At 38.1% G+C, this 25,716-nt stretch overlaps 1 protein-coding gene across 1 annotated transcript in view; it reads right to left on the bottom strand.

Annotated features, from left to right (window-relative positions):
* The window catches only part of ntrk3b (neurotrophic tyrosine kinase, receptor, type 3b), a gene marked incomplete at both ends in the record, with an annotated part of 243,575 nt that overhangs the window by 26,515 nt on the left and 191,344 nt on the right, over nt 1-25,716 (bottom strand). The window contains 2 exon segments of the mRNA XM_079244813.1: nt 4,837-5,009; nt 17,912-18,042. Coding sequence (XP_079100939.1) covers nt 4,837-5,009; nt 17,912-18,042 — 304 coding nt within the window.

The following is a 25,716-nucleotide window of genomic DNA, read 5'->3' as shown; positions in this document are numbered from 1 at the left end:
AACATGTATTTTGACATTGAAGTCCCTGCAGACCATCAATTTAGAAATATCTCAATTTTGTGATATGTCCAGTGGATTTTATCGTTATACTCCCAGCTCAAAGTAAAAAATGTTCAGGTTTCTCATCCTTATGTCCACCCAAATCCAACTTTAAATACAGTTGGGTTCACTGGACGCCCAAAGTTATAACTCTTTTGCTTTTACTTTGCTATTAATGGAAAACAAACTAGCATATAGTTATTTTTAACTCAAAGATGAAATAACATCTGTCTGTGTTTCCATTTCATCTAAAATTACCCAAAAACTAAATATCGCAACAACACCAAAAAAAAATGCTAATGCTAACGCCTACATTTAGAAAAAACTCAAATATTGTTTTAAGGTGTTTATGCTCTAATGAGATGGTTTTTCAGATGTTTTGATACAGAAGTACATTGCAAAAGTGTAATAAGAACAATTTTTCCACATTTACGTGTCCTTTTCGTGATGTAGGTGGTTACCAGTTCATTTCCAGTAAAAATGGCGCGGTATTGAACAAATAACAGCAAATTTCAGAGTTTTATAATTAATTAGAAAAGGGAATACGAGAGAGACTTTGAAAAGCAATCACAAATTCTCCACAGCAAGTAGAAAATGCCAAAATAATGCTACATGGCTACCTGAGGCTTATGCAATTAAAACACCTACAAATCACTTTTGTTGTTTGTTGATACTTACAAATATCACTTTTCTATTGCAAAAAACTGCAATGGAAATGCAGCTAATAATCTACTTGATTTTATTTTCGGCTGTATGTATCCCAACTAGACAATGTAAACTATAATTTCATTTCATTTCTTCCAAGTTAGAATTGAATTATTGCACTCTAGGACTACTGTAAAAATAACCGTAAAGAAAGGGAGCTTGTATAAACTGTAGTTTTTTAAGCTGGTCTCTAAAATCTAAGAATTTCTGACATCTAATGCGAAAGTTGGTATAAAAATGAACTCAAACACATCAAACACAGTTGTAATGGACGGTGGCTGTCAGTGGCCAAAATCCTTCCAGCCAGTGGATCCAGTGGCTTCAGGTGCAGTAATGACTACAGGTAACCACTTCAACATTGTGTGCATATTTACTGATTTCTATGTGCCTTTCAAGATGTTCCTAATTTCAAACGGAGCCCCAGAGCCTGTCTAACAAATCTTGTCATTTATCCATTCAGAGACACCGTAGTAAAAATGGTGGCACAAATATGACAGCTGCCATATATGCAGACCAACAGCAAGTACATGTAAATGTATCATTCTAAGGCAGTAAAAACATAAATGTTGTTTTTAAGTGATTGTATCCCAATAAAAACACAGTTTTATTATTTCTCACAATGGTCTTTAATTTTATTGCATACTTATCCAAAACAGCAGAGGAGGGGGGTGACGATGGGATTATGGAATGCAGAAAATACTATGCAAGTTTTGACAATTTTTTTAACCCTGATGACATGATGTGACTTGTAGTGTTGTCAACCCAGTCCAGTTCAACACATCACTTACACTGTAGTTAAAGACACATTGCGTAACTTTCTGAACTTAAAACTCTGAGTTCCAGACTTTTTTGAGGACACAGTGATGTCTATCATTAGCATTTCTAGAGCCAGTGCTGCTGTCCAGCAGCGTCCCGAGGCTGAGAAAACGCAAGAAAGAACTTTTACTTTTAGAGAAAAGGGAAAAAACAAGAGTCACCTTAAAATTATTATTTGCTCGCTGGAGAGAGCTAAGAGGTTGGTTTCAAGGTGGATGGCGAAATAGCCGTCAATAGGGGGTGTGTAATGGGAAAAATTGCAAAAGTTCTGTAGTGTGTCTTTAACAAACAGAGGAACGCTTACTATTGATTAACAGTTTTGTTACTTTTTTAAAAAATTAATTAGCTACGTGTTACTGCTGTGAATTATGACGAGATTACTAGTCACTGCATTTGAAAAGTAACATCAATACTTATTACTTTACTTTTCTGTTTTATAAGTTAGATGTAGATTTGGAGAAACGGCGTGCAGACGCTGCTGTCTGCAGGAATACATACAGTATGTCTCTTTGTAAATCCATAAACAGGATAAAGGCAGCTGTGAAGACGTCATGCTGTGATGATACATGCTACTAGAAGATATGAAAATGTGCGTAAGGCTGAATCGCCCCGTGGCTCATCAACTACGTGTTCTCGTGTAAAATAAATCTATTAATGCTTTCCTGGAAGATCCGAACCCCCCCCTTTCAGATCTAACTTCCAGCTCAAATCTTTATTTCAGGTTTTTACTGAGTGCAGAAAAGGGAATTAAACTACGTTTGTTATAAAATATCATCTTACACACCATCAGTGTTTGCAGATCTCTGATAGCGGAATGATTTCGCACAGCAGCTGATTGATCAGACGGATCATCTGAGGAATCGCCTTCCAATGATCCGTGAAGTCAAATAAAAGAATTTCAGCAGTATAAAAACTCTAATAAACCATCCTGTTTGGTTATATGAAGTATGGATGTGGACCAAGTAACTACCGTCACATCCATCTCTATGGCAACGTGTCCAGGTAAGGACACACACAGACAGTTCATGCAGGCAGAACTTGAACAGATCAGAACTTCACTCACAGGCAACTACGGCTCGGGTAACGCAGGAAAGCCGGCTACCACAGTGTATTCAAGTAATTCCATTACAGATATTTCTAATGTAATGCGTTACTTCACTGTGTTCTACAAAAAACAGTAATGTCTGTCACACGTTACCCCCATCAGTTCGGTGTGTGGCTGTCTGATCTGTGTTTACAGTGTGTGCTAGCGTCAACGCTCCAACTATTTACTGCGTGCAATGTGACATGGTAATAATGTGCTCTTGGTGTTACTACTGATTTGAAAAGAGGCAGATCCTGCAGAACAGACTGTTGAGTGGGTGAGTGGATCACACACTGACCATAAGACAGTCCAATGTGGAACCAGGTGTGCATTCATGGTGGAAACTGTGGGGGTGGATTTCCTATCTTTCTGTGCTGTTTTAAAAAAAAAAGGCCACATGGCAGATCTCTAATTAAAACCCTAAGAAATTACATCAGCTGTTTGGGAAATGGCATATTATGTCTCTTTTAACCTAACACTATCAGAATAAAGTCCTAAACTGATAATAGAAAACAACATTTAAAGACCAGCAGCTACTTCTTATACCGGGGCAAGCAGAGCTGCCGCAGCAACACCCCTACGAGGGCTGAAAAACACAAGCGTTTTATTCTCATGTTCTCTTTCTTTAAAGCGTCCACAGCCTCTGTTAATAACCGCATGTAGGAGTTCACAGTGTGTGCTCAGCTTGACAGATGCAGAAGGGGGGTTGCTGCTTTATAATGTCACCCAAAGCTCCTTACAGCACCACTGTAATAAACCTTACGCTCGCACTATTTGTGTCTATTTCTTTTTATTGAGGATCATTAACATAATAAAGAGGGAATGTGAGGAATGTTAACAAATTAACTGTAGCCTGGAAGCAGTCAGACTGCTTTAATTTCATGATAAACTCTTACGCGCTCGCACCGTTATGATTAATTCTATGGCTGCGATATGAGCATCGCAGCTGCTTTTTTTTTTTTTTTTTTTTCCCCTCCGTTTTTCATACAAAACTTTCATGTATTTCAACATGTCAGGAATTCTAAGTGGGTCTGTGGGATTTCATGGAGGCACTGCAAGTTGTACTTTTGCCCCAAGTGGTTGACTGAAGGCTTCTGGGTGACGAGGAACTCATTTCCTGTAAAGAGTCCCCGCTGTTCTCATCACCCTCTTGTCAGTGTGATTACAGACCAGCCGCCACACAGGAAGGAGTGCAGGTCTGCCGCTCTGCCTCGGCCTGTCTTTCCACCACCATTTCTTTCTTTCGGCGTGCATGCTCTTTGCTTTCAAAGCTTTTGCTTGGTGACTGATTTTTCTTAGCATGTCTCTTTTGTCTCTCCCCTTCTTTCACTTCGCAGACATCCAGTAGCGGCTAATTAGGTGCACACTGCCCTCCATTTATCTGACGACTGAGTTGGACCCCCTCATCTGATCCTTCTATTCAGTCATTGATTCGCCCTGCACGTCTCATCATCATAAATGTGACCAAAAAGGACCAGCCGACCGAGAATCAGCCCCGTCTTGCACCTTGCATGAAAGAATTTCATCATTCACGACGTTGCCTTTCATTTCAGGAATGATTTCCCAACAGAAAATCTTCACGCATTTTTGAGTCTACACACACACACATTCACACTCAATCATAACATGTCATCTTTTCATCCACTGCTCAAATTTCAAAAACAAGAAAGGCCACACACACACACACACACACACACACATGTATGAACGCTGCAGCTGCTGTCATCACACTTGAAATAGCACTCTTGTGTCTGACTCCTCTCGAGCGCGCCGACATCAGCTCCAGTGAAGTCTTCCATTACCAAAGCGTTGGCTGTAACGGCATCATGTCGCCTCTGCTGCGGCTTATCAGAGGTCACTTCTTTCTCTGCACACTGACAAACATGGAACAAAGCACCGAAGCCCACATGTTTCTGAAAGCAGGAAGCCGCCAGGAGGTCTGAAAGTTTCATCACTGACAGGAGCTTGACATCCAAATTACAGGTTTCTCACGCAGCTAATAAAGTTTTACATTTCCAAGCAGAGTTGGTGATGCCCCGAGTAACGCTGTCACACACACATTTGCATTGTAATTAAGCTTTTCTCCCACTGCTGCACGTTGCTGCTTGTTTCCATATTATCATTGTCAAACGTTCTTTTAGCAGAACAAGCTGCTGCAGCGGGAACGACTGCACTTCCTGTCAAATACTGACCTCAGGAACTTGTTGAGGTCTCCATGCTTCATGTATTCAAACACCATGATGAGCGGGTCTCCGTCCACACACACTCCATAAAATTTAACAATGTGGTCGTGCTGCAGGTTGGTCAGCAGCTCCGCTTCCCTCTGGAAGTCCTTCCGAGCCGACAGGTTGGGATCTTTAAGCGTCTGAAAGGAAAAACAAAAGTTCACCAGTGAGAGGGAAATAATGTGAAGGAGCTTACATGGCCTGTAAAAAAAAATCTGTTATTTTAGAAAAGTCTTTGCCTTTTTAAAGAATATTAATATTTATAATAGTATTATGAATAACAATAATGATAACAATTAATAACAATCATAATATTATTATTAATAACAATCGTATCTGGCAGAGTTGTTACATCAACATGTTCCAGTCAGGACTGCTCCGGAGATATGGAATAACCTTCCCCTTCACATCAGTGCTGCTCAATCTTTTTCTGATTTTAAGTCTGTCCTTAAAACCCACTTCTTTGTGCTGGCATTTGGTCTGAGCTTTTTCTTTGTGTATTTTAATTTTTACTTTTATTTTAGATTTTTCATTTTGTGTCCAGGTTGTATTTCTTTTTTAATGTGCAGTGTTTAATTTTAATTTGTGGGGTGTTGTTGTGTGTTATTTTACTGTTCAGCACTGGGCAGCTGCTGCTGTAGAAATGTGCTATATAAATAAACTTGAACTTTAACTTGAACTAATAATGACAGATATGTGTTCATAGAAATAAGTGTCTGTTGTTTTTTTTGTTTTTATTAAGATTTACGTCATCAAACTTATTGTTCACTCTTTAAAAGAGTGAGTCGACGGGGATCTCAGGGTGGCAGCAGGATGAATTATGTCACTGTTAAGGCTGGAAAATGTTTTGGACAGAAGCAGGAGAAGTTTGAGTCAGAGGGGACAAGAGGCCAGAGAACAAACTGCTTTCCGTCATGGACCATACATCCCAGCATCTCCGCGTCCCAAAGCAGGGGCAGCAGAGCTCATTCTCCAACAGACTCATCCAGCTCTGCTGTCAGAAAGAATGCTGCAGGAAATCCTTCCAACCTGTCACCACAACACTGTACAGCAACTCACCTTCCTGTAACAATCACACACACTGTTGTACTCATCTCTATAGACTCTGGCTATCAGTATGGAAATCACAGCCATCTTGGACTATGTCCTGTTTACAAGGTTCTGCCTTGTTCCCCTTTTATTCACAACATTTTGTCTTTTGCTTTATTTGGATTCGCTTTTATTTCTTTTTTTTTTTCCACCTTTTTATTCTTTTTAGTTTTACTTTGTATCAGATGTAGTACTTTCATTCTAACCCTCATTATTTCTGATATTTCTTTATTATGATGATTATTTACACCCAAGGATTAAGTAAGTTTTTATTTTCCTTAACTGATTATTGCTATATATCAATTCATCTAACTATCATCTTGTTTAACATCAACTCAAACTGAGATGCAGCTTGTGCTTTTCTTTTTACTGCTTATGCTCACTAATCCAATTAGCTCCCTCCCTGTTGTTTGAATTAGTGATAGACCATGTGCTTTGACTAAAATGGTCTGACAAAACTGATGGATTATGATCACATTTGCTGCTGACACGAAAGGTTCCTAGCACATTATTTCTGGTGCTAATTAGCAAGCTAAACTAAAATGACGAGCAAGTCAAACATTAGTCACCGAACATCAACAGACCACCATTTTATATTTCTTTGCTGAAAACACAAGATGATGAAACCATTTAACATAAAACCTAGAAATTATGTCATAATAAAAAAAAATATATCAGATTAGCATGCAGTGAAAATTCAACTTTATTTTATTCTTCACATGAACACAAAAACTAAGGTGATATACCACACGGTGCTGTCACGAACCCTGGTTATATTTCTGATTTGCTCCAATTTCAAATGAAAAAAAACTGGACTTTCATGCTACTGCTTGTTCCAACACCTGTTAGCAACATGATGCTATCTGTTAGCAACATGATGCTATCTGTTAGCAACATGTCTGTTATCAACATAATGCTATCTGCTAGCAACATGACGCTATCTGTGAGCATCATGTTGCTATCTGTTGACAACATGATGCTATCTGTTAGCTTCAAACACTTTTGGTTCCAATATCAAGACTAGAAACAGAGAAGAGGATGATGTGTTTGATTGTTTCGATCCAAAATCCTTACAAACATGGTAGTAAATTAAATTTACATCACAGTGTCTGATGAGGATGATAAAAGCATTATGACTTATTTCCCCTGAAGTCATTCATGTAACGACATCTGAGGTGAAATATAAATTTGCCTCACTTATACAGTACTTTTCAAGGCTTGTGGAGCACCCAAAGTGCTTTACATTAAAATATAAAAACACCATATTTACACAGGCATTCATACAGTTCTTTCTAGTTCCTTTCTAGTTCCTTGACTAAGTGCATGTATCTCCCAAATGCAAGGCAAGTCTATTTGTACAGCACCTTTCATGTCAACAATTCAAAGTGCTTTACATAAAACATTAAAACCCATTACAGATAGTTAAAGAAGCATAAACAACATCATAAAGAAAAAAACATAATAAAACCATAAAATAAATAAAAGCAAAATCATTTAAAAGTTACTGTGTGGATTTCATGGTGAGTTTTAATCTCCTCTGGCAGATTGTTCCACTTGTTTGTAGCATAACAGCTAAATCCAGCGTCTCCCTGTTTAGTCTGGATTCTGATCTGGACAACCAAAGTATGGTCTTTAATCACAAAATGCAGTCCATTTCCTGTTGCGTGTTCCTCCTGCGATGCAATAAGGCTGAGTAAACAGTAATCACAGCTATATGTGCTCACTTTGTGTTTTAGGAAGACACCTCTCCTCTCTCACAGTGTGTGGCTGTAATTCTCTGCCAGAGACTGACTGCAGCTTGCATTGAGGCGTAACTGCTATGTGTTCTGCCTTCTGCTGCATAGCAACCCCTGCTTCTATGTGTAGTATTGTACAGTAATCACATGGAAGTGGGAAATGACCACCAGGATAACATTTAGTTATATTTTCTTTCCCTCAAGAAGCTTCACTGATTTAAAGTTAAACTGAAATTGCACTTAAATTGGTTTTGGAAGTGTGCACACAGGGCTCACACACACAGGGTAATAATGACCACCTGTTCAAGCAAGAATTCTCAGTGTTTGTCATGATGTATTTTTTTTTTTTTACTGTATCTAAACATTTATAATTGTATTTTATTTATTTTAAACTGGTTGTTACCATAATAATAAATAAATATAGAATAAATAAATAAAGAACGATGAAATTAAGTAAAAAAAGACATTAAAAGGATTCAGTGACACATTTCATGGCCAACAGTTCTTGTGGAAAAAAGTGTGTCGGATCCAGAAATGGGCAGCTTTGAAGACCTGAGGGACTCTGACAGAGGCCAAAAGATTTTGGCTGATAACCGAGCTGCAGCATCCCTAAATGCTGAGGCTTGTTTGGATCAAGAATGAGCCGCCACAGGAAGAAGTTCGATGCCGACCTACAGGCAACAGGCTGCGCATCTCCAACTGCTTAGCCAGGAGAACAACTTTGACTCCTGCTGTGCCTTGATGTTTGCACACCCACGCCACATGCAGCAATGCAGCAATAAACTAACTGCAAATTGTCTACCAATGTTTGATTTCTTTCTGAAATTAAAAATTAATGTTGCCGTATGAGTTACGTTTGCTGTGAACACATTAAACATGAATTTATTTTGGCTTGCGCTGCAGCAGGAACAACTACGTCCTGATGTAAAGCTGTTTTCCCCCAAACATGGTTATGTAGCTTTCCAATTGTTCATTTCTATATATTTTTCAAAATCTTCTACTTAATAGTTCTAAAGGTAGTAATGTTCAGAGAGTAAAGGTGCAGCAGCATCCACTACACACACAGTCTGATCTGATTAGTGATAAAATGAAGCACAGGGGTGATCTGAGCCTGCCTTTGAGGTGGAGAGCAAATAAAACACCAAATCTCGATGGGGGTGTCAGTTAAAGCCACCAGCTTGAGAAAGAAAGGAAAATAAATAAATAACCAAAGTAACTTATCTTATTGCAGCCAACTATTTATTGGAGGGAAAAAAAAGCTCTTGACACTTCATCAGCTGCAGGAAAATACTCAGAGTTGCCATTCTTGATCTCCTCGGCCTTGAGTCCTGCTTTTCCAGCCTGCTGCTCACATTAGCACCGATGGAATGACCCCCAGGATGGAAATGCATGTGCTCTTCCCTTTCTGTGAAGCGCTGGACGTGGTTGAGATGGACGACGGAGTGGAAAAAATAACCATAAAATTCTATTACCAAATCAAGCCGCACTCTTAAGGAAATGTTTTTTCTCTGGGCATCCCTCCAAAACAATACCTCCAAAGTGCTCAGCGACGATAAATTGAGGGAAAACGCTGCGATGAATTTTCTTTTTGTTGACCTTTGAGTGTCATTCATTCATTCATTTTCCGAACCGCTTATTCCAATTCAGGGTCGCGGGGAAGCTGGAGCCTATCCCAGCCGGCTTTGGGCGACAGGCAGGGTACACCCCGGACAGCTCGCCAGTCCATCGCAGGGACCTTTGAGTGTATTCAGAGAAATTCTTCCTGCTTCATCATAGCCAGACACATGACCAGGCGGAAAAGCACACGGAACTGTGTTGCAAAGAGGTCAAAGCAGAGGATAATTTCTGGCATTTTCTTTTATAAAACTCTTCCTAAAAATCAAAGTAGGTGACATCCAAATCCTCATTCACAGCCATCTGAACTGTTCCTCTGGTGTCAAGGACGGGGCGCTTCTGTCTTTATGTCCTGACCAGTTATGCTGCGTTGGCAGGCTTCACATTCATACAGATCTTTATTCTCACACTGGGATTCGCCATGTGCAACCTAGTATTGATAGCATCGCGAGCTGCATCACACTGACAGCGGCTGCAAAGGCTCAAATCTTTCAGAAATAAATCCTCCGGTTCACTGGGGTTTTAACTTTGTGGTTGCTCCCACATCAAGTCTGAAACATCAATATTCTTTTTTTTGACAGCAGTTGCTCATCTTTGTGATTGATGGTTAGGCTAGTTTTACTGTGAAGCAAAGACCAGTAAACTTAAGGACATCCACTACCAAAAAAATAAAACAGGAGAGAACTCAGTTATATGTCAACTCAACAAATGTCCACTTCGCTCATGACTTTGTTGCTTGAGTCTCGTCACCAGTAGTGAACTAAACTGCAGAAAAGCATGCAGCCCTCGCTTACATGCCATTTAAGCTGAGTTTGTTTGACATCATCTTTTCACAACTGATGAGGTTGTGCCATGTTTAGCTTCTGGTAGTTTTGTGGAGTTTGCATTTTAGGAAATGCTGCATATTTTTAAAATGGAAAATGGGAAAATTCCTTAAAAGGCAGATATTTTACAATGAGTACTATTTGCATTACAATTAGCATAAAACTGATGTAAAGTGTCAGTTTGTAGCACTTTTATCTGATGAAAATAAAGCCACTTTGAGGGCTGATTAGAATGAAATTACCTCCCTCCTAGAACTCAGTGTGGACAAACTAAAGGTTAAAACTCCAGTTCAGTTTCTAGCGGTGTACCACAGGGCCATTGAAAGTTTACATATTTATGCAGATGATACCTCATAATCTACACTAGCCTGGCTTTCTGTAGCAACATGTCTTTAATAGAATGGAGCGTCTTTTAATGATTTAAGACTTGTAATAAATGCAATCAAAACTAAATGCTTGTTGTTCTCAAATTTAAAATAGAACCAAACAACATTCCCAGAATCACCACTTCTCCAGATCAACTCATTGAACAACAGAAGAGTATAGATCTGGGTATCTTAACAGACAACACGCACATCACGTTCATCCCATTCACTAACTGGTAAAATGATAGAAGCTTAAGCTGAGTTTTCACTTCAGCCTTTCTTTTGAGGCTACAAAGAAAACGGTGACTGCTTTAATATCAGTGCTGGATTACGGTGATGTTGTTTATATGAATGCCTTTTCTAGATGCTTGCGCTTGATACTGTTTTACCTGGTGATCTGAGGCCCGTCACAATTTACAAATTGCTTATTCATCCCCAGATTTTGTTTGCTAGTGTTTCTCTATCTGACTTGTTCACAAGAAGACTTGAGCATTGCTATGTTTTCATCGCTAGATGTTGTTTGGGTCTGGTTTCCTCATATCAATAAGCACGCTTTACATGAAATAACTCAGCAAGGTATAATCTCACAAGACATCATACTGTTAGCTGTTCTTAGAGCAGGAAATATGGCTTTCGAATATGCTGCTTCTGCAGCCTGGAAACACGTGCTGACAGAGGCGGTCTTGCTGCACGCTTTTAAAGATATTTTAAATTGATGGTCAAATGGAAGTTCAGACTGCGGCTTTCTTTGACATGTTATTGATAGATTACTTTTCTTTAGCTTTGATTGTGTTTTAGACCATGATTTCTGTGTGTTTTTGTTTTCATTGCTAGGTGCAGGTTTTGTTTGTGGTTGACATTAGCTGCAGTTTCTCTTGGTCTGAGTTCGCCAAGATTTCAATCTCAATGAGTTCATTTTATTGGTTAAAGTTTAAATAAACAATCACAATGTTTACCAATGTTTGTAGCTGATTAAGAATTTGTAAGTGTGATATTTTATCAGATAATGGCTATGTTTCATTCATCCATTCAAAGAAATTTCTATACAATAAAATTCAGAGAGGGTTTTAATTCAATATGGTGAAGAAAGTCTCAAGAGTGCGTTGACAGTTTGCCAAGCTAGCAGCTTGTTAGCATGGTGCTGTTTGGTTTATCCTCCAGTTTGGCAGATAGTGCAGTCTTTTAATTTACAGTGAAAGTTGCACTTTTTCATCAAACATTAAGCAAATTCAGGAGGGGACAAATCAATGCACAGTTATAAACGATGGGATTAAGGGAATTCCAATTGGAACGAATGGCATTCCAGATGACTTGCATTTGAACGCAGTATGCAAAAATGAGGTTAAATGATTATGTACAATGTTCTGTTTCTTCTATAGAAAACTGGTCTTGCAGGAAAAATAAGACAAGTCCGACTAATATCAATGAGAATCAGTAATAAAGACCTGTTCCATGTAAACTCCAGCTAAACTACGGAGCTTATGCCAACACACAGCTCTGACTGTCTCTGATGAACTGAGAAAAACTGACAGAACTCCTTGAAAAGGAAATGTTTTCCATTCGCAGCATGATAAACATCATATGTTGTTTAACACAGCTAATGAGATCATTTTTCCTGCACAGCTGTGCGATCAGCTGGCCATACTGCAGCTGGTGTCTGTAGCTGTACGGACCAATCAGCATGTTGTTAAGAAAATCATAACAGTGGTTTGTCTGAATATTTACGAGCCAAACAGTGGACACTCAGTGGGCAAATTCACCATGGTAACAGACACGATCTAGTTTAGAAATCTTTTTTCAGATCACAATGACAGGTTTAGTGACATGTAGCTACACCTGTAACTAGCAAAGCAGCTATTACTCTGAAATGCAAGACTAACAAAATAAAAGAAAAAAAAATGTACGTACAAGAAAAATATCATTGTGGTAAGTTTCCTGGTGGTGCTGATTTCAGAAAGGAGCTTCAACTAACTCTGAGTTAAGCGCTTACTTAATCTCAGCTGAGCCCCTCTTGAGGTTTTAGATCCACTTCCTGAGTTGGTCTATCAAGTCTGAGTATCTATCAGGAAATGGGAATCACAATAAAAATCTATCATCAACAGAGCCCCACTAACTGGATTCACCATGGCAACCTATGATAAAAAGCCAGTTATTTTACCAGATTGGAGCAAGAGTCTTATTGAAGCATTTGGGCAACACAAGAGGTAAAGAGGAAAACACTAAAGCTGCTGCTAAGGAGAGAGAGAAGCATAAGGGAAGAAAACTGTAGTACGAGTCAATGTAGACGTTAGAATCCTCTCATGCACTGACTAAATATTGAACTTTATTAAAACTGGAGAACGTGGGGTCAAATATCGGTGAATAGAACTAAAACTGAAAAGTATTTACATTCAATCCTGCTAGGGAAAACACATGTTTAGGCAGCTAAAGACGAAATATAACAATATATCTTAGAAAGGTATATGGCAATGGATCATTCAGTATGCACTCTCTCCTCATGTCCAGATAGATAGACAGACAGACAGATAGATAGATAGATAGATAGATAGATAGATAGATAGATAGATAGATAGATAGATAGATAGCTAGATAGACAGATAGATAGATAGACAGATAGATAGATAGATAGATAGATAGATAGATAGATAGATAGATAGAGATAGACAGATAGATAGATAGATAGATAGATAGACAGATAGATAGACAGATAGATAGATAGACAGATAGATAGATAGACAGATACAGATAGATAGATAGATAGATAGATAGATAGATAGATAGATACAGATAGATAGCTAGATAGCTAGATAGACAGATAGATAGATAGACAGATAGACAGATACAGATAGACAGATACAGATAGACAGATAGACAGATAGATAGATAGATAGATAGATAGATAGATAGATAGATAGATAGATAGATAGATAGATAGATAGACAGATAGATAGATAGATAGACAGATACAGATAGATAGATAGATAGATACAGATAGATAGATAGATAGATAGATAGATAGATAGATAGATAGATAGATAGATAGATAGATAGATAGATTGCCAGCCAATGTCTGACAGCTTTTTCCTCCAATTCAGGGTAAAAATACTCAGAGTTTCAACACAACTGGTTTTCTGGAACAGACCGCAGGTGTTGCACAGCTGATAATCAGCTTGTGAAGTCTCATCAAGTGTCTCTGTGTGGCCCTGTGATGGACTGATGATATGTCCAGGGTGTATCCTGCATCTCGCCTCATGATTACTGGGATATGCTCCAGCTTCCCCACAACCCTTAATTGGTCTAAGCAGTTAAGGAAAAGATGAATGAAAGTCTAATCAATCTCCAATGAGAGCCTCAAACATCAAAATATGCTTTCCCACCAGTGTTTAATGAAACACTTAACCAATCAGAATCCATTTGACTGTCTGGTGTTGCTCTGACAACCAGCAGAAAATATGAACAGATAGGAACTGAACTTCTTCAGATGTCACTGCAGTGACCTTAGCAGCGTAGTCTGCTCAAAGAAGCATTAACTACTGAAGCACGACCTCCTGTAAGACCCACTCAGCAAGAAAACTTAGGAATGAAACTTTGAAGATCAGCAACAAATAAATAATATCAATAGATAAATGACTAAACTGAACATAAAACAAGCCGGAGACGAAAGATGAGGGAAGTGTGGAGTCAGCAGCCGCGGATAAACTATTCACTGGGTGATGGATTTGGGCCTAAGGGCACCGAATCAGCTTTCTCACACTTTGCCAACAATCACAGGGACATGCTTTTTAAAAATCAAGTTTTGGATATTTTATTTGGCTTTTTTCCACACAGAAACAAACATTTCAGGTTATTAAAAACCAACCTAAGAAAAGTGCTTCTGGGTAAAATTTCTATTAAAAATACCACATGCACATATGAGCTATTCCCAAAGCTCTATCTGAAACTGCCTGCTATTACAAATACTGAAGCAATACGCCATAAGAAGATTATCTCTTTTTCCCAGCATGGTGGGGGAGGCTCATTTACCGAAGTGCAGCATTCCCTTATGCTACCAAAATGAGGTGCTTTAAATGGGTTTTCAAGACTTTTTTCATTGAATAATTAGATGTGTGAATGGAAGCAGATTTTGTCACATTACATGTCGCTAATTGGATATGTAATGTTTCGATTTATTTTGGGCTGCAATGACATCAGACTGCTCCTACTTTACTTTCTGGGGTACTCTCAGCAAGGTAGATCAAAATCTAAATATACTGGAGTGTCTGAGAATAACCATGAAGTCCCTTTTTATTACAAACATGACATCTTAATAAAATCAAAACATTAGTCTAAAACATAACAGGTAAAGATGGAAAGATGGTGTGGAGATGGCACAGGACAGATTACTTTCAGTGAACCATCTGATGTTAGCTTCACATCCTCATGTAGTAGTTTATGTTTTAATGGACATCCTGCTATAATGTGTTGCAGTTTTGCAGTTAAATGAGCTCTGCATCATGATTTACTGAGCATGAAATGAAAAAGACCTTTCGGATCTAACTGTATTACTCAAACACAGATACATTTTGGACACAATTAGGCCATTTGTCATCTTCTTATATCCTCCTGACTACCAGGAAAAAAAATGTGTAACTAAAAATGTCAACTACGAAGGATATTGCTTAAATTTTAAAAATTGTGGTAAAATACAGTTATATTTATCTAAGAAACGATTTAATGTGTTTATAAGTTATTCAATGAAAATATAACTACAAAATTTCAAGTAAAAATCAGCACAAAGAAAAGTATTATGCACTTTGGCTCTTCCCATTAAAAATGCTTGTTGCAATGGAGGCCATTTTTCTTGAAGAGAGAAAGAAAGTTCACAAAGCCCCCCCCCTTTTAAAAGCACTAAATGTCCTCTTGAAAGACCAAAAGGTGTCAGTTCAGTAGCATTCAAGGAGATGAAAACATTTCGGTTTACAAAGGTCCTCCACAGAGGACATATTGAACTACTGGTAGTCAGGAGGATATACTTCGAAGTGATGTCAAGCTTCAGGGACACCATACATACATAATATAATATAATATAATATAATATAATATAATGTAATATAATATAATATAATATAATATAATATAATATAATATAATATAATATTAGATTAGATTTTATATATACATACATATATATATATATATATATATATATATATATATATATATATATATATATATATATATATATATATATATATATATATATAATATCATTCAGTATACAGATATTGAAATCATGACTGAGATTACTTCTCCTTGTCTCCTGTGATGTAATATCTCATCACAAATTGCAGACTAAAATCACAACATCTTTGTCTTGCACTTGAGCTTAATGAGTTTTAATAAATCTGATGTTATTCAATTCCTATGTCAGTTGTACTGCATCACAAGTTGTTGTGATGCAGTAAAATTTTGAAAACAGTCATTTAAAAATACTTGGGTTCCACTTTTGCGGTTGTTAAAACTTATCAAGGCTAAAAAAAAAAAAAAACCAACAGTATTTTCAGTAATTGCTAACACAAGAATAATATTACTTAAAGTGGAATTATGTGCATTTCAGGCTAATTTATTTTTATTTCTGAGACCAGAAGGGCTGGGATTGATCGAGTTATTGTTACAAATGGCTTTCTTTACTTCAGACCGACCCTCTCCGTAGGCTGTCAGATCAGCCTGCGGGCAAAACGAGTGGATTGAGACTCTTCCGCATTAAGCCCCGCCTCCTGCCACTGCATTACATCGGGAGCGCGCACCGCAACTGCTTTCGCCGTCATTGTAACATCTCATAAACAGAAGGATTAGGCTAATATGAACTCAATAAAAAAACAAAATACAATGTCAACACATAGCATGCAGCCCTACATGTTGGAACCTGAATCAGACCCTGAAAACGAAGTGGAAAACAGCAACCCACAGCAACGAATGCAGCAGGATGTCTCTCTTTGGTAAACTCACCAGCCATCGTTGGAAATAACTTTATCCCACGTTTTCCACCCACCTGATGTATTTGTACATGCCTTTGTTAACCAGTAGAAGGTAACCAATCACCGAACCTTATCCCCCGGGACGTCACAAGGATTTCCAAGTAGAAAAAACTCTCTAAAACGACACATTTTTCGTCGCCATGGAAACCGAATGGAGAGCGTGCTGGAACTCAAACTCAAACTCAAACATGCGTTTAGGTGATAAAAAACAGTGTCGTTCACATGTCTGATGAGGATTCAACATGGTAACACTGTAGAAAGCTCAGAAAACTCCAAATACCATCATAGCACCCCTTTAAACACATATCAAAGTATAACACACACTTGTTGGAATATCTGACATCTAATAAATCATGGCAACGTGTTGGACACATAATTTCAGAGAAGGACATCCTAAAGGTACTGAATCTCCATCCATTTTCCTCCACTTATCCAGGGTGGGGTCAAGGAGGTCAGCAGCAGAAGCAGAGAAGATCACACTTCCCTCTTCCCAGCCACTTCATTCAGCTCATCCAGGGGGATACCGAGGCGTCCCCAGGCCAGTCGAGAGACATAGTCCCTGTAGCGGGTCCTGGTCTTCCCCGGGATTTCCTCCCAGGTGAACTTACTGTACCTATAACACCTCACCAGTGAAGCATCCAGAAGGCATCCTAACCAGATACTCGAGAGACACTGAATCTCTGTCACACACACACACCTGACATATTTAGCGACAGCTCTGATGACGATGGAAAAGTTACAATCTAAACATGTCAGGTATGTATGACAGATTTAAATGTCCGAAAAAAAATAGGAAAAAAAGAGAAAACTATGTAAATAGTAAACAATTTGAACGTATTTGGACTACTGGGTAAGGCATAGTTACATTAAGTTTGCACATGCTCAGACTTAATATTTTACCTAAATATGTTAACCTTCAATGGAAGTGGGTTCAGGTCATTTGGACATGTTGCAGTTGTACGTATCCACTGAAAATACTAGAAAAGACATGTCTCTGCAGGGTTCAGTACTCAGAAAGATACTTTGCTCATCTGTCTTAAAATCAAGTTGAATTTTGCAACTTCATTATAAATGAATGCTCTGCAGACCAGTTTTTCTTTTCAATATTCCTGCACTCAAGTGTTGAGCGTCTCAGTAAATTATAAGCATATTAGCAGATTAGCATATTTAGAGATACTCATTCACTGATTTGGATCACTCCAAGCCACTTTAGGACCATGAAAGTTTTTTTTTTTTTCATTGCTAAAATCCATTAAACGTATAGTCAAGCAACACACATTAGCTTTTCTAAATGCTTAAGGGGCACATTAAGAAGCAATCGCTGTCACTGCATTGATTAAAGACTATAAAAAACATCCAACAACCCACAAGGAGAACCAAACAGTCTGAAGATGTACCTTGACAGCAACCAGCATCTTGTCCTTGGTGGGGCTCAGGTTGTAACACTCTGCCAAGAAGACTTTCCCAAACGCTCCCTCACCCAGCTCCCTTTTCAGGATGATGTCTCTCCGCTTTATATGCTGGACGACTGAAACGAAACAGAAAAAGAAAAAGAAAAAAACCAGTGAGTATTGTATTCTTTTAAAATCCCCTTTCTCAAAATTCTGCCATGATATATTTTATGAGACGGAAACTGCGTTACTCTGACAGGAAAACATGATTAGAGAGGCATTTCACCACCAAATGAATATATCTCATGGAGAGAGAGAATATGAGGACTGACAGGATGCCAGCGAAGAGAAAGAAATTGTAAGTGAATCTACTTTGTGTTTGTTTTGCTTTTTTTTTTTTTAAACTCCAGTCAAGAGCCCAAGATGTCTTTTTAAAGATACTCTTCATGCTGAATTACAGGGTAGCATTTAGAAAGACGATTCTCTGCTTTGCTGTGAGCTTCGGGATATTTCAGCATAACTGTAAGAAAAAAAATATAAAACAATGTTAAGAGAATAAATAATGTTGTCTCAGCGTGTGAGAATTGTTTTATCTAACTTTGAAGCCGCTGAAGAAAGACTAGTAGGAGCAACATGGTTCAAGTGGTTTGAAATCTCTGAAGTGCACGTAAACTGCGAGATGACACTGGACCTGCCGAGCCGCGGAGCTCTTATCTTGGATTTTTTTTTTGTTCTACTGTCAGTGCTGCGACGCCACAGGAGGATACTGTCTAATGAATCGGGACTGTAAACTGTTTATTACTGGAAAAAAAGAACCTTTTACCTTTAACTGAGCAGAGTAAGGAATAACAGCCTCCTCCTCTGTCTCTTTCAGCGGCTCTTTTTATCTCCTGTCCCTAATAACTCCTTCTAACAACAATCTTTTCACAGCTAGAGGCTTGAGAAATCTGTTTTTAAAAATATATGGGAATAAATATATGTGTATTTCTTCCCTTAGATCAGTCTCATCCTTCGCTGCTGTCATTGCTTACAATGTTTGTGCTTCCAGACTGGCTTATTCTTCTATTGATTAGCCTTTAAAAACCGGGTGGCTCCACAGAATAGGAGGCTGAGTAAGTGACAAAGCTGCAGGGAAAAAGGTAGAAATAGCGAGACAGAAAGCTCAGTGAGAAAAAGAGAGACGGGGAGGTGCAGGAAGCTTTTCAACAGAACTCCTCTTTGTGCCCCACTCTGAATAAAACATGACAGTCTGTAGGTTTACCATGAAAGCTGTAGTGCTCTGATAGATCTGCACACAGAGTACATGTGGTTTCTACAACACATCCACATGAAGATCACCACAGCACACACGGCCGGGCATCACGGCTTCAGCAGCAGTTGTCGCTGATATGAACCAGTAATGACATGAAACCTGATCGTTAAATAGCTAAAACAACAGAAAGAGGATTAAATGAGAACAAACTGTTTTGGGATAGGAAATTGATGATTATGAAAAAAAAAGAGGGTTTAAAAGTCAGATATGCATTTAGAACTTGGTGTCCAAAACAACTATAATTGTACAGCACAGTATGTAATCCTCTGGTATTATTGGACATAACAGGACTTAGTTGTGTTTCACGTTTCCCTGTAAGGAGAAAGAAGTCACAAACAACATAATAGTTGTTTATATTACTTTGGATCATTATGTTTTGTTACACACATCTGTATTTTTGCAGCTGCTTCTAAAGGATCCTTACAACACACAGTGATGTTGCTGAGACACGATGAATTAATCTGGCTATCAGATATTTTCTAATACAGCCATCATAGACATATCTACCTCCATCTGTGTATTCTTCCTTATTGCGGTACACCTAAAACAGGTTGATCACATTTATGTTTTTTTTTTTTTTTATTATAGTATTTTTTTTATATATTAGTGGAGCGGGACATTTGTTCTCTCTTGTTGCCATGGAAGCGGTAAATATGACGGACTTTTCTACCGTTTAATCAGATGTGATCTGTGAGAGACCATAAGATGCACCATGTCATTACATCTCTTCTTTCACCTGCTTAAGCACATATCACTTTGGTATTGATCCTGAAATTATTCCTGGTTTTTGGCATTTATAATGTGGTGTAGAGTTATTTTGCTATTTATAAAGCTGCTTTTCAGTAAGTTTGCTTGAGCGGCCGCCATTTTGCACAGACCGCGTCATATTTCACACGAGTGAGACAGCAGTTTGGTGGATCTTAAGGACTTCTGTGGAAATAAAACAATTCTCACAGCCAGTGTTCAGGTATAAAGGATGGCAAATAGCTTCTAGTTTAGTTATTCTAAGATGTTTGTTAAAGAATTTTAAGCTTGTTTTCGTTTGGAAAATGTTTAATAATTGATATGAACACGTGCAATGTTGCTCATTTCAGTGGTCTGTTTACGGAAAGGAGATATGTACGGTTTTGTACAAAGAAAGGAGATATGTTATACTTTGTTTTAGGGAAATTACACATTTTATTTTCTAGTTTTGACCCAGTGAAAGACTGTTACATAAAACCATTGCTTTATGTACGAAAGTTACATTGTAAATACAAAACAGATGTGTATATCTAAGGGATAGCTGTGTCCATGAGTCATGAGATGAGTGTGAAATGGTGAAGCTGTCCAAAAGAACTTCCAGAAACAGAGTTAAAGATTGCTGAGGTGCGGTTCAAACAAACTGAAATGGAAAATACTGATGTTTGATGATGATGATGTTCAACACAAAAAATTAGAGAGAAAGCACCAAATGCACCGTGTCCTTACTTTTCTTCTTTCACCTGCTTAAATACAGGAAACATCTTTGTTGCCGCGATATACAAACCTGAGACATGTGACATTGAGAATGAGTCCGAGTGCGGTGGACAACACGTGAAAGCACATGAGGTTACAGACAATGTAAGCTAACAATACACGGAGGAAAACATTGATGTTTGTAGACATGTTTTTCTTGTTTCAACAGATATTTCTCCTAAGCTAGACTTTTAATGCCTAAGAAGTGGGGTGTGCTGTAGCGAGAAATGATTGTAACAGCTAACACAACTCATGCTAACCAGATCAAGTTAGTTGACAAATACAAGATTCATTCATAATTTCCAGACTTGCTGAAACACTTGGCTAAGCTCATGTGGACAAACACTCAAAACTTTTCTTTGAGTATACAAATCTAGTTCTGTCATTTCAACCCAGTGACCATCTATTCCATTTGCAAGGCTCGCAAGCCGCATGCGGCTCACTGACTCGTGCCATGCGGCCACTGAAGCAGCCACTGGCTTTAAAAAAAAATGCTATCTAAACAAGTCATAATGATCCTCAACAGTGCAGTTCTCTCCACTAACAAGAGCTGCAGGCTGCTTGCAAAAACTTTGCTGTCCTAACGGCCCAAACTGACCCTGTCAGAGTTGCCAGTTTAGGCTGATTTCAGCTGCACCGAACTCCGCCAAAGACCCGCTCCGTCGGTAGCTCCGTATATATATTGGAAAAGAAACACCCACATTCTGGAGACATTATTTTATTTTCACCATATACTGTTGCATAAGAATGCCGTTACTCCATGCAATATTTAGGATTACGAATAGTTGCTAAAAAAAACTGAATGTTACTGATTTGGCAACGTAGCAGGATACGTAGCGTGGGAATGCTTTTTTTTTGGGGGGGGGGGGCGTCTCTCCTCTTGTCTTAGTATTGAGTGCGGCTCTTGTTGAATTAACAGTGAGGATCACTGATCTATTCGGTTGAGTAAAATGATGAAGATACCTGCAGATTTGATTAAAATGAACCGAACTCTAAGCTATAATGTGATCTAAGTAGTCCAGAATGTGATGATTCACAGATCATGATGTTATTTTAAGGGTGCTAAAACACGACAGCATTTCTCAAATTCAACACAGCCCTTTTTTATCCCCGTCTGATTAGAGTGCTACCTTTTAGCTACAGCCTCCTTAAGGCTGCTCTCTATCTGATTTTTTACTGGAGGTATGCTAAACTATTCTCAAGGCAGACATAATGAGATTTTGTTATACACCCAGGGATGTATAAGTAATAGAATAAAAGCCTGAAATGCTGCTTAGGGGTTTCGGCAGTTTGTCCACGGCATCTTCTTTGATATAGTCTGTGGGCTTTGTACTTTTGCAGGCTTTTTTGTTGCATTAAAAGCTATGTAACACACTGAAGGCAAGAGAAAACACTCCATATACTGTAAAGCCTAATGTGCTTCCAGATGACTATTTTGTACATTATAACCAAGGTTTTTTTATGGTTAATGGGGAAAATGTCACATAATGGTTGTATTACTTCCTTCTTACCTGGACAGACATTTGCTGTAAAACCATTGCTCGGTAATACCTCGATCACAACAATTTTTCACATGATTAAACATTTCTTTGGTATGAGACACCCAGTTTGAAGCAGTGAAATTGTCAGTAAAAAGCAGCTAATGGTGCTAGCATTAGCCTGTCTATGGTCTGACACAGTAACATTCAGAAAAAATCTTCCACAGAAAAATAATTCACAGTGAATGTTTTTGTCATTTCAACAAATGTCTCTTCTCAACTAGACGTTTAACCCCCAACATGTGTGGTGTAGCGTGGCGAGAAATTATTGTAACAGCTAACATATATTCAAGCTCAAATTAGTTAATAAACACTAAACAATAAAATTATGTTATGTCATCATTTTCATTCATCATTTTCCGCGTTTAAAAAAGCTTTCAAAAACTAAAAACACCCTTACTCTGGGGAATCAAGCATATTATTCCAACGTATCATGAACCCAGGGTCTGTAGAAACTTCTTTACACTCCTTCAATGGCTTTGTTTTTTACTTTTTGGTAAAGCTGTTAATGTCAAATCTGCATTTAGCTAGCTTTAATTGCAATGTTGGAATTAAATTAAGAGGAAGGTCAGAGTAGGAATTTGCGGTCCAAATGTAAAGCCCAGAGGGTATACAGGCAATTAGTTAAAAACTTTCTCCATGGTCTACTTGGCCTCTTTTCCTGGATATAGTTGAAAAAAACCCCACAGAGTTAAGGATAGACGGTGGGAGGTTCTAGAAAGAAAAGATACACATAATAATGTCCCCTAGTTAATGTCTGACCTCCCGTGGTTCCATATTGCAATAATGATTCATGAAAGGGCTCACTGGTGTGGGATTTTACCAGCAGATTTTGTCAACATCAGTCGATGGACAAATAAATGTGTGGTCATGGTGGCTGATGTTGGAGCCGATCTGTGAAAGGGGAGACCGAGCCTTTTATTAGATTCTTCTTGTTACTTTAAATTATGATCACGAACATTTTTTGTTTGAGATAACATGGCCATAAAAATAGTTTATTTATTAATTAAATTACCCTTCTTACTTGCCCTAAAGTATACCTATTGCAGCAAGTTTGTAAAGTGTTGCCAGCCTAAAAGTGGATTAAAAAAAAAACAAAAAAACATAATTAAATTATAATATAACACAAAATATTCCTTTCTCCTTTTTTTTTTTTTTTTTATTTATTTATTTTTTTATTAGCGTCTTCCCTTCTATTCCAACATTTTTATTTGAGGTTTTAACTGGTTTTAACTGGTTGCTTGTTGCTTAGCACAACATATTTCCTGTATGTCAAAAGTCACAGGAATGCAAACCTTAAGAGGCAGATCCTCATTAACTACAGTTTTTAATTCAAACAAATCTGGATTAACTATGGATGGATGGGTGGATGGATGGATGGATGGATGGATGGACGGACAGATGGATTGACAGTCGGATGGATGGATGGATGGACGGATAGATGGATGGATGGGTGGATGGGTAGATGGATGGATGGGTGGGTGGATGGATGGGTGGATGGATGGATGGATGGATGGACGGACGGATGGATGGACGAATGGATGGATGGATGGATGGACAGACAGATGGATGGATAGGTGGATGGATGGATGGATGGATGGATTGACAGTCGGATGGATGGATGGATGGATGGACGGATAGATGGATGGATGGATGGATGGGTAGATGGATGGGTGGATGGATGGGTGGATGGATTGACGGATGGATGGGTGGATGGATGTACGGACGGATGGATGGATGAATGGATGGATGGACTGACAGATGGATTGGATTTTATCCAGTAAGGGTTAAGCAAAAGCTGAGACAATTCTCCCAAACTATTTTTCTTTTATTTAGCCATTTCATCGTGATGGTAAAAACACTGTTAATGAACGTGCTGAGAAGGTAATTCAGAAAAAAAACTGGCTCCTTTCGAGCTTCAGTCAGACGGTGTCAATGCAACTATTACTGAAATCACTATTAAATATGAAGAAATGTCCTAGTTTGAAAGTAGATCGAACAGAAGTGTCTGCAGGCTGGCAGCCACTTTCCTTGGTGACTTGGCCCACCAGGGACACTAACACATCACTGCTGTCAAAACTTCATCTGCAAAAATCTGCTTTCTTAGAGTAGTGAAAATAAAAAGTCAATGCATGTACATTTTGATTCAGAATGTGTTTTGACAGGATCCATGGAGCAAAATAAATAAAAACACTTCCACAGCTAATAAAGGTGTGAAGAGTCACCATATGAAAACGACATCTATTCCCTAATGAATCCCACTTCTGCTTCTGTTGCGTTTTCTTTAAACATTATTCATTTAATTCATGTCTTATGTCGGATATAATTATTTAATCCTTTAAAGACGAGAAAAACAAGGATAAAATTCTGATTTCTTTTTAATCTGATGTATTTATTTTGCTCTTGAACAAAATATAAAAAACAAAAACAAATTACAAAACATTATTTTGTGTATTTAATCTCAATTAGCATGTGAAATGTCAAGATTTTTGTAGAGCAAAAGGTATCTACCAGGAAACAGAAGGCAAATATCAGACAAGTATACTGTGTCTCATTACACCTAACCTCCTCATCTACACTTATATTTAATTCCTTAAAGCAACACCTGAGCAAATTTTTAAAAATGGCTCTAACAGGCTGTGTGTAGGCTACGCAGGTACACAAGTGTTGTCAGGGAAAAACAAGACTTATTGTGAGGAAACAAACGTATTGCAAGATAACTCTAAAGTAATGCAAAATAGCGCACAACTAATTGTGTGTTAAAAAAAATATGGTAAAGGAATGCAATGGAAAAAAATCTGCCTATATCCACCAGGATCTCTGTACTTTACTGTTTCCAACAATTCACAGTATCATTGTGGAGGGCAAGTGCACATACCATATGAGACAAGAGCTAGGGAGTTGTTTCCACATGTTAAGTTATGTTACTGCCTTTTTTTTTTTGATGATGCTCTTGAACATCTTGTAGGTACCTTACAGAATAATGTGCATTGCACTCTGTAAGGACTGAAGGAAGTAGTCTACAACAGTTTGTGTTTCTGGGATTCAAAGATTATTTCATTAATCACCTGGCTTGTGATAAGCAATAAAATGCCAACTAAAGGTCTTTCTCTCTCTCTCTCTCATAGTGGAATAAAACTACCTCCGTTCCATATGGGATGGCCAAATGCTACACACATCATACCTAAAGCATCTGTCTAATGCTCACAGTCCATCAACAAGTATAACGTTAAATTAAGGGAAAAGAACTGCAGAAATTCATTAAGAGTTCCTCCCCATAAAAATAAGTTAATTAAATAATTCACACTCCAGCAGTGCATTGTGATTGTGGTATGTTGTATTGTGATTGGGGTGTGATGTATTGTGATTGGTGTTCAATACATTGTGATGTATTGTGATTGTGGTGTGTTGTATTGTGATTTGGATGCAATGTGATGCATTGTTATTGGAATGTGATGCATTGT

Source organism: Telmatherina bonti (assembly GCF_933228915.1).
Source record: "Telmatherina bonti genome assembly, chromosome: 1".
NCBI lineage: Eukaryota > Metazoa > Chordata > Actinopteri > Atheriniformes > Telmatherinidae > Telmatherina > Telmatherina bonti.
Note: the sequence above shows the minus strand (reverse complement) of the source record. Positions and strands in the feature narration are given on the sequence as shown.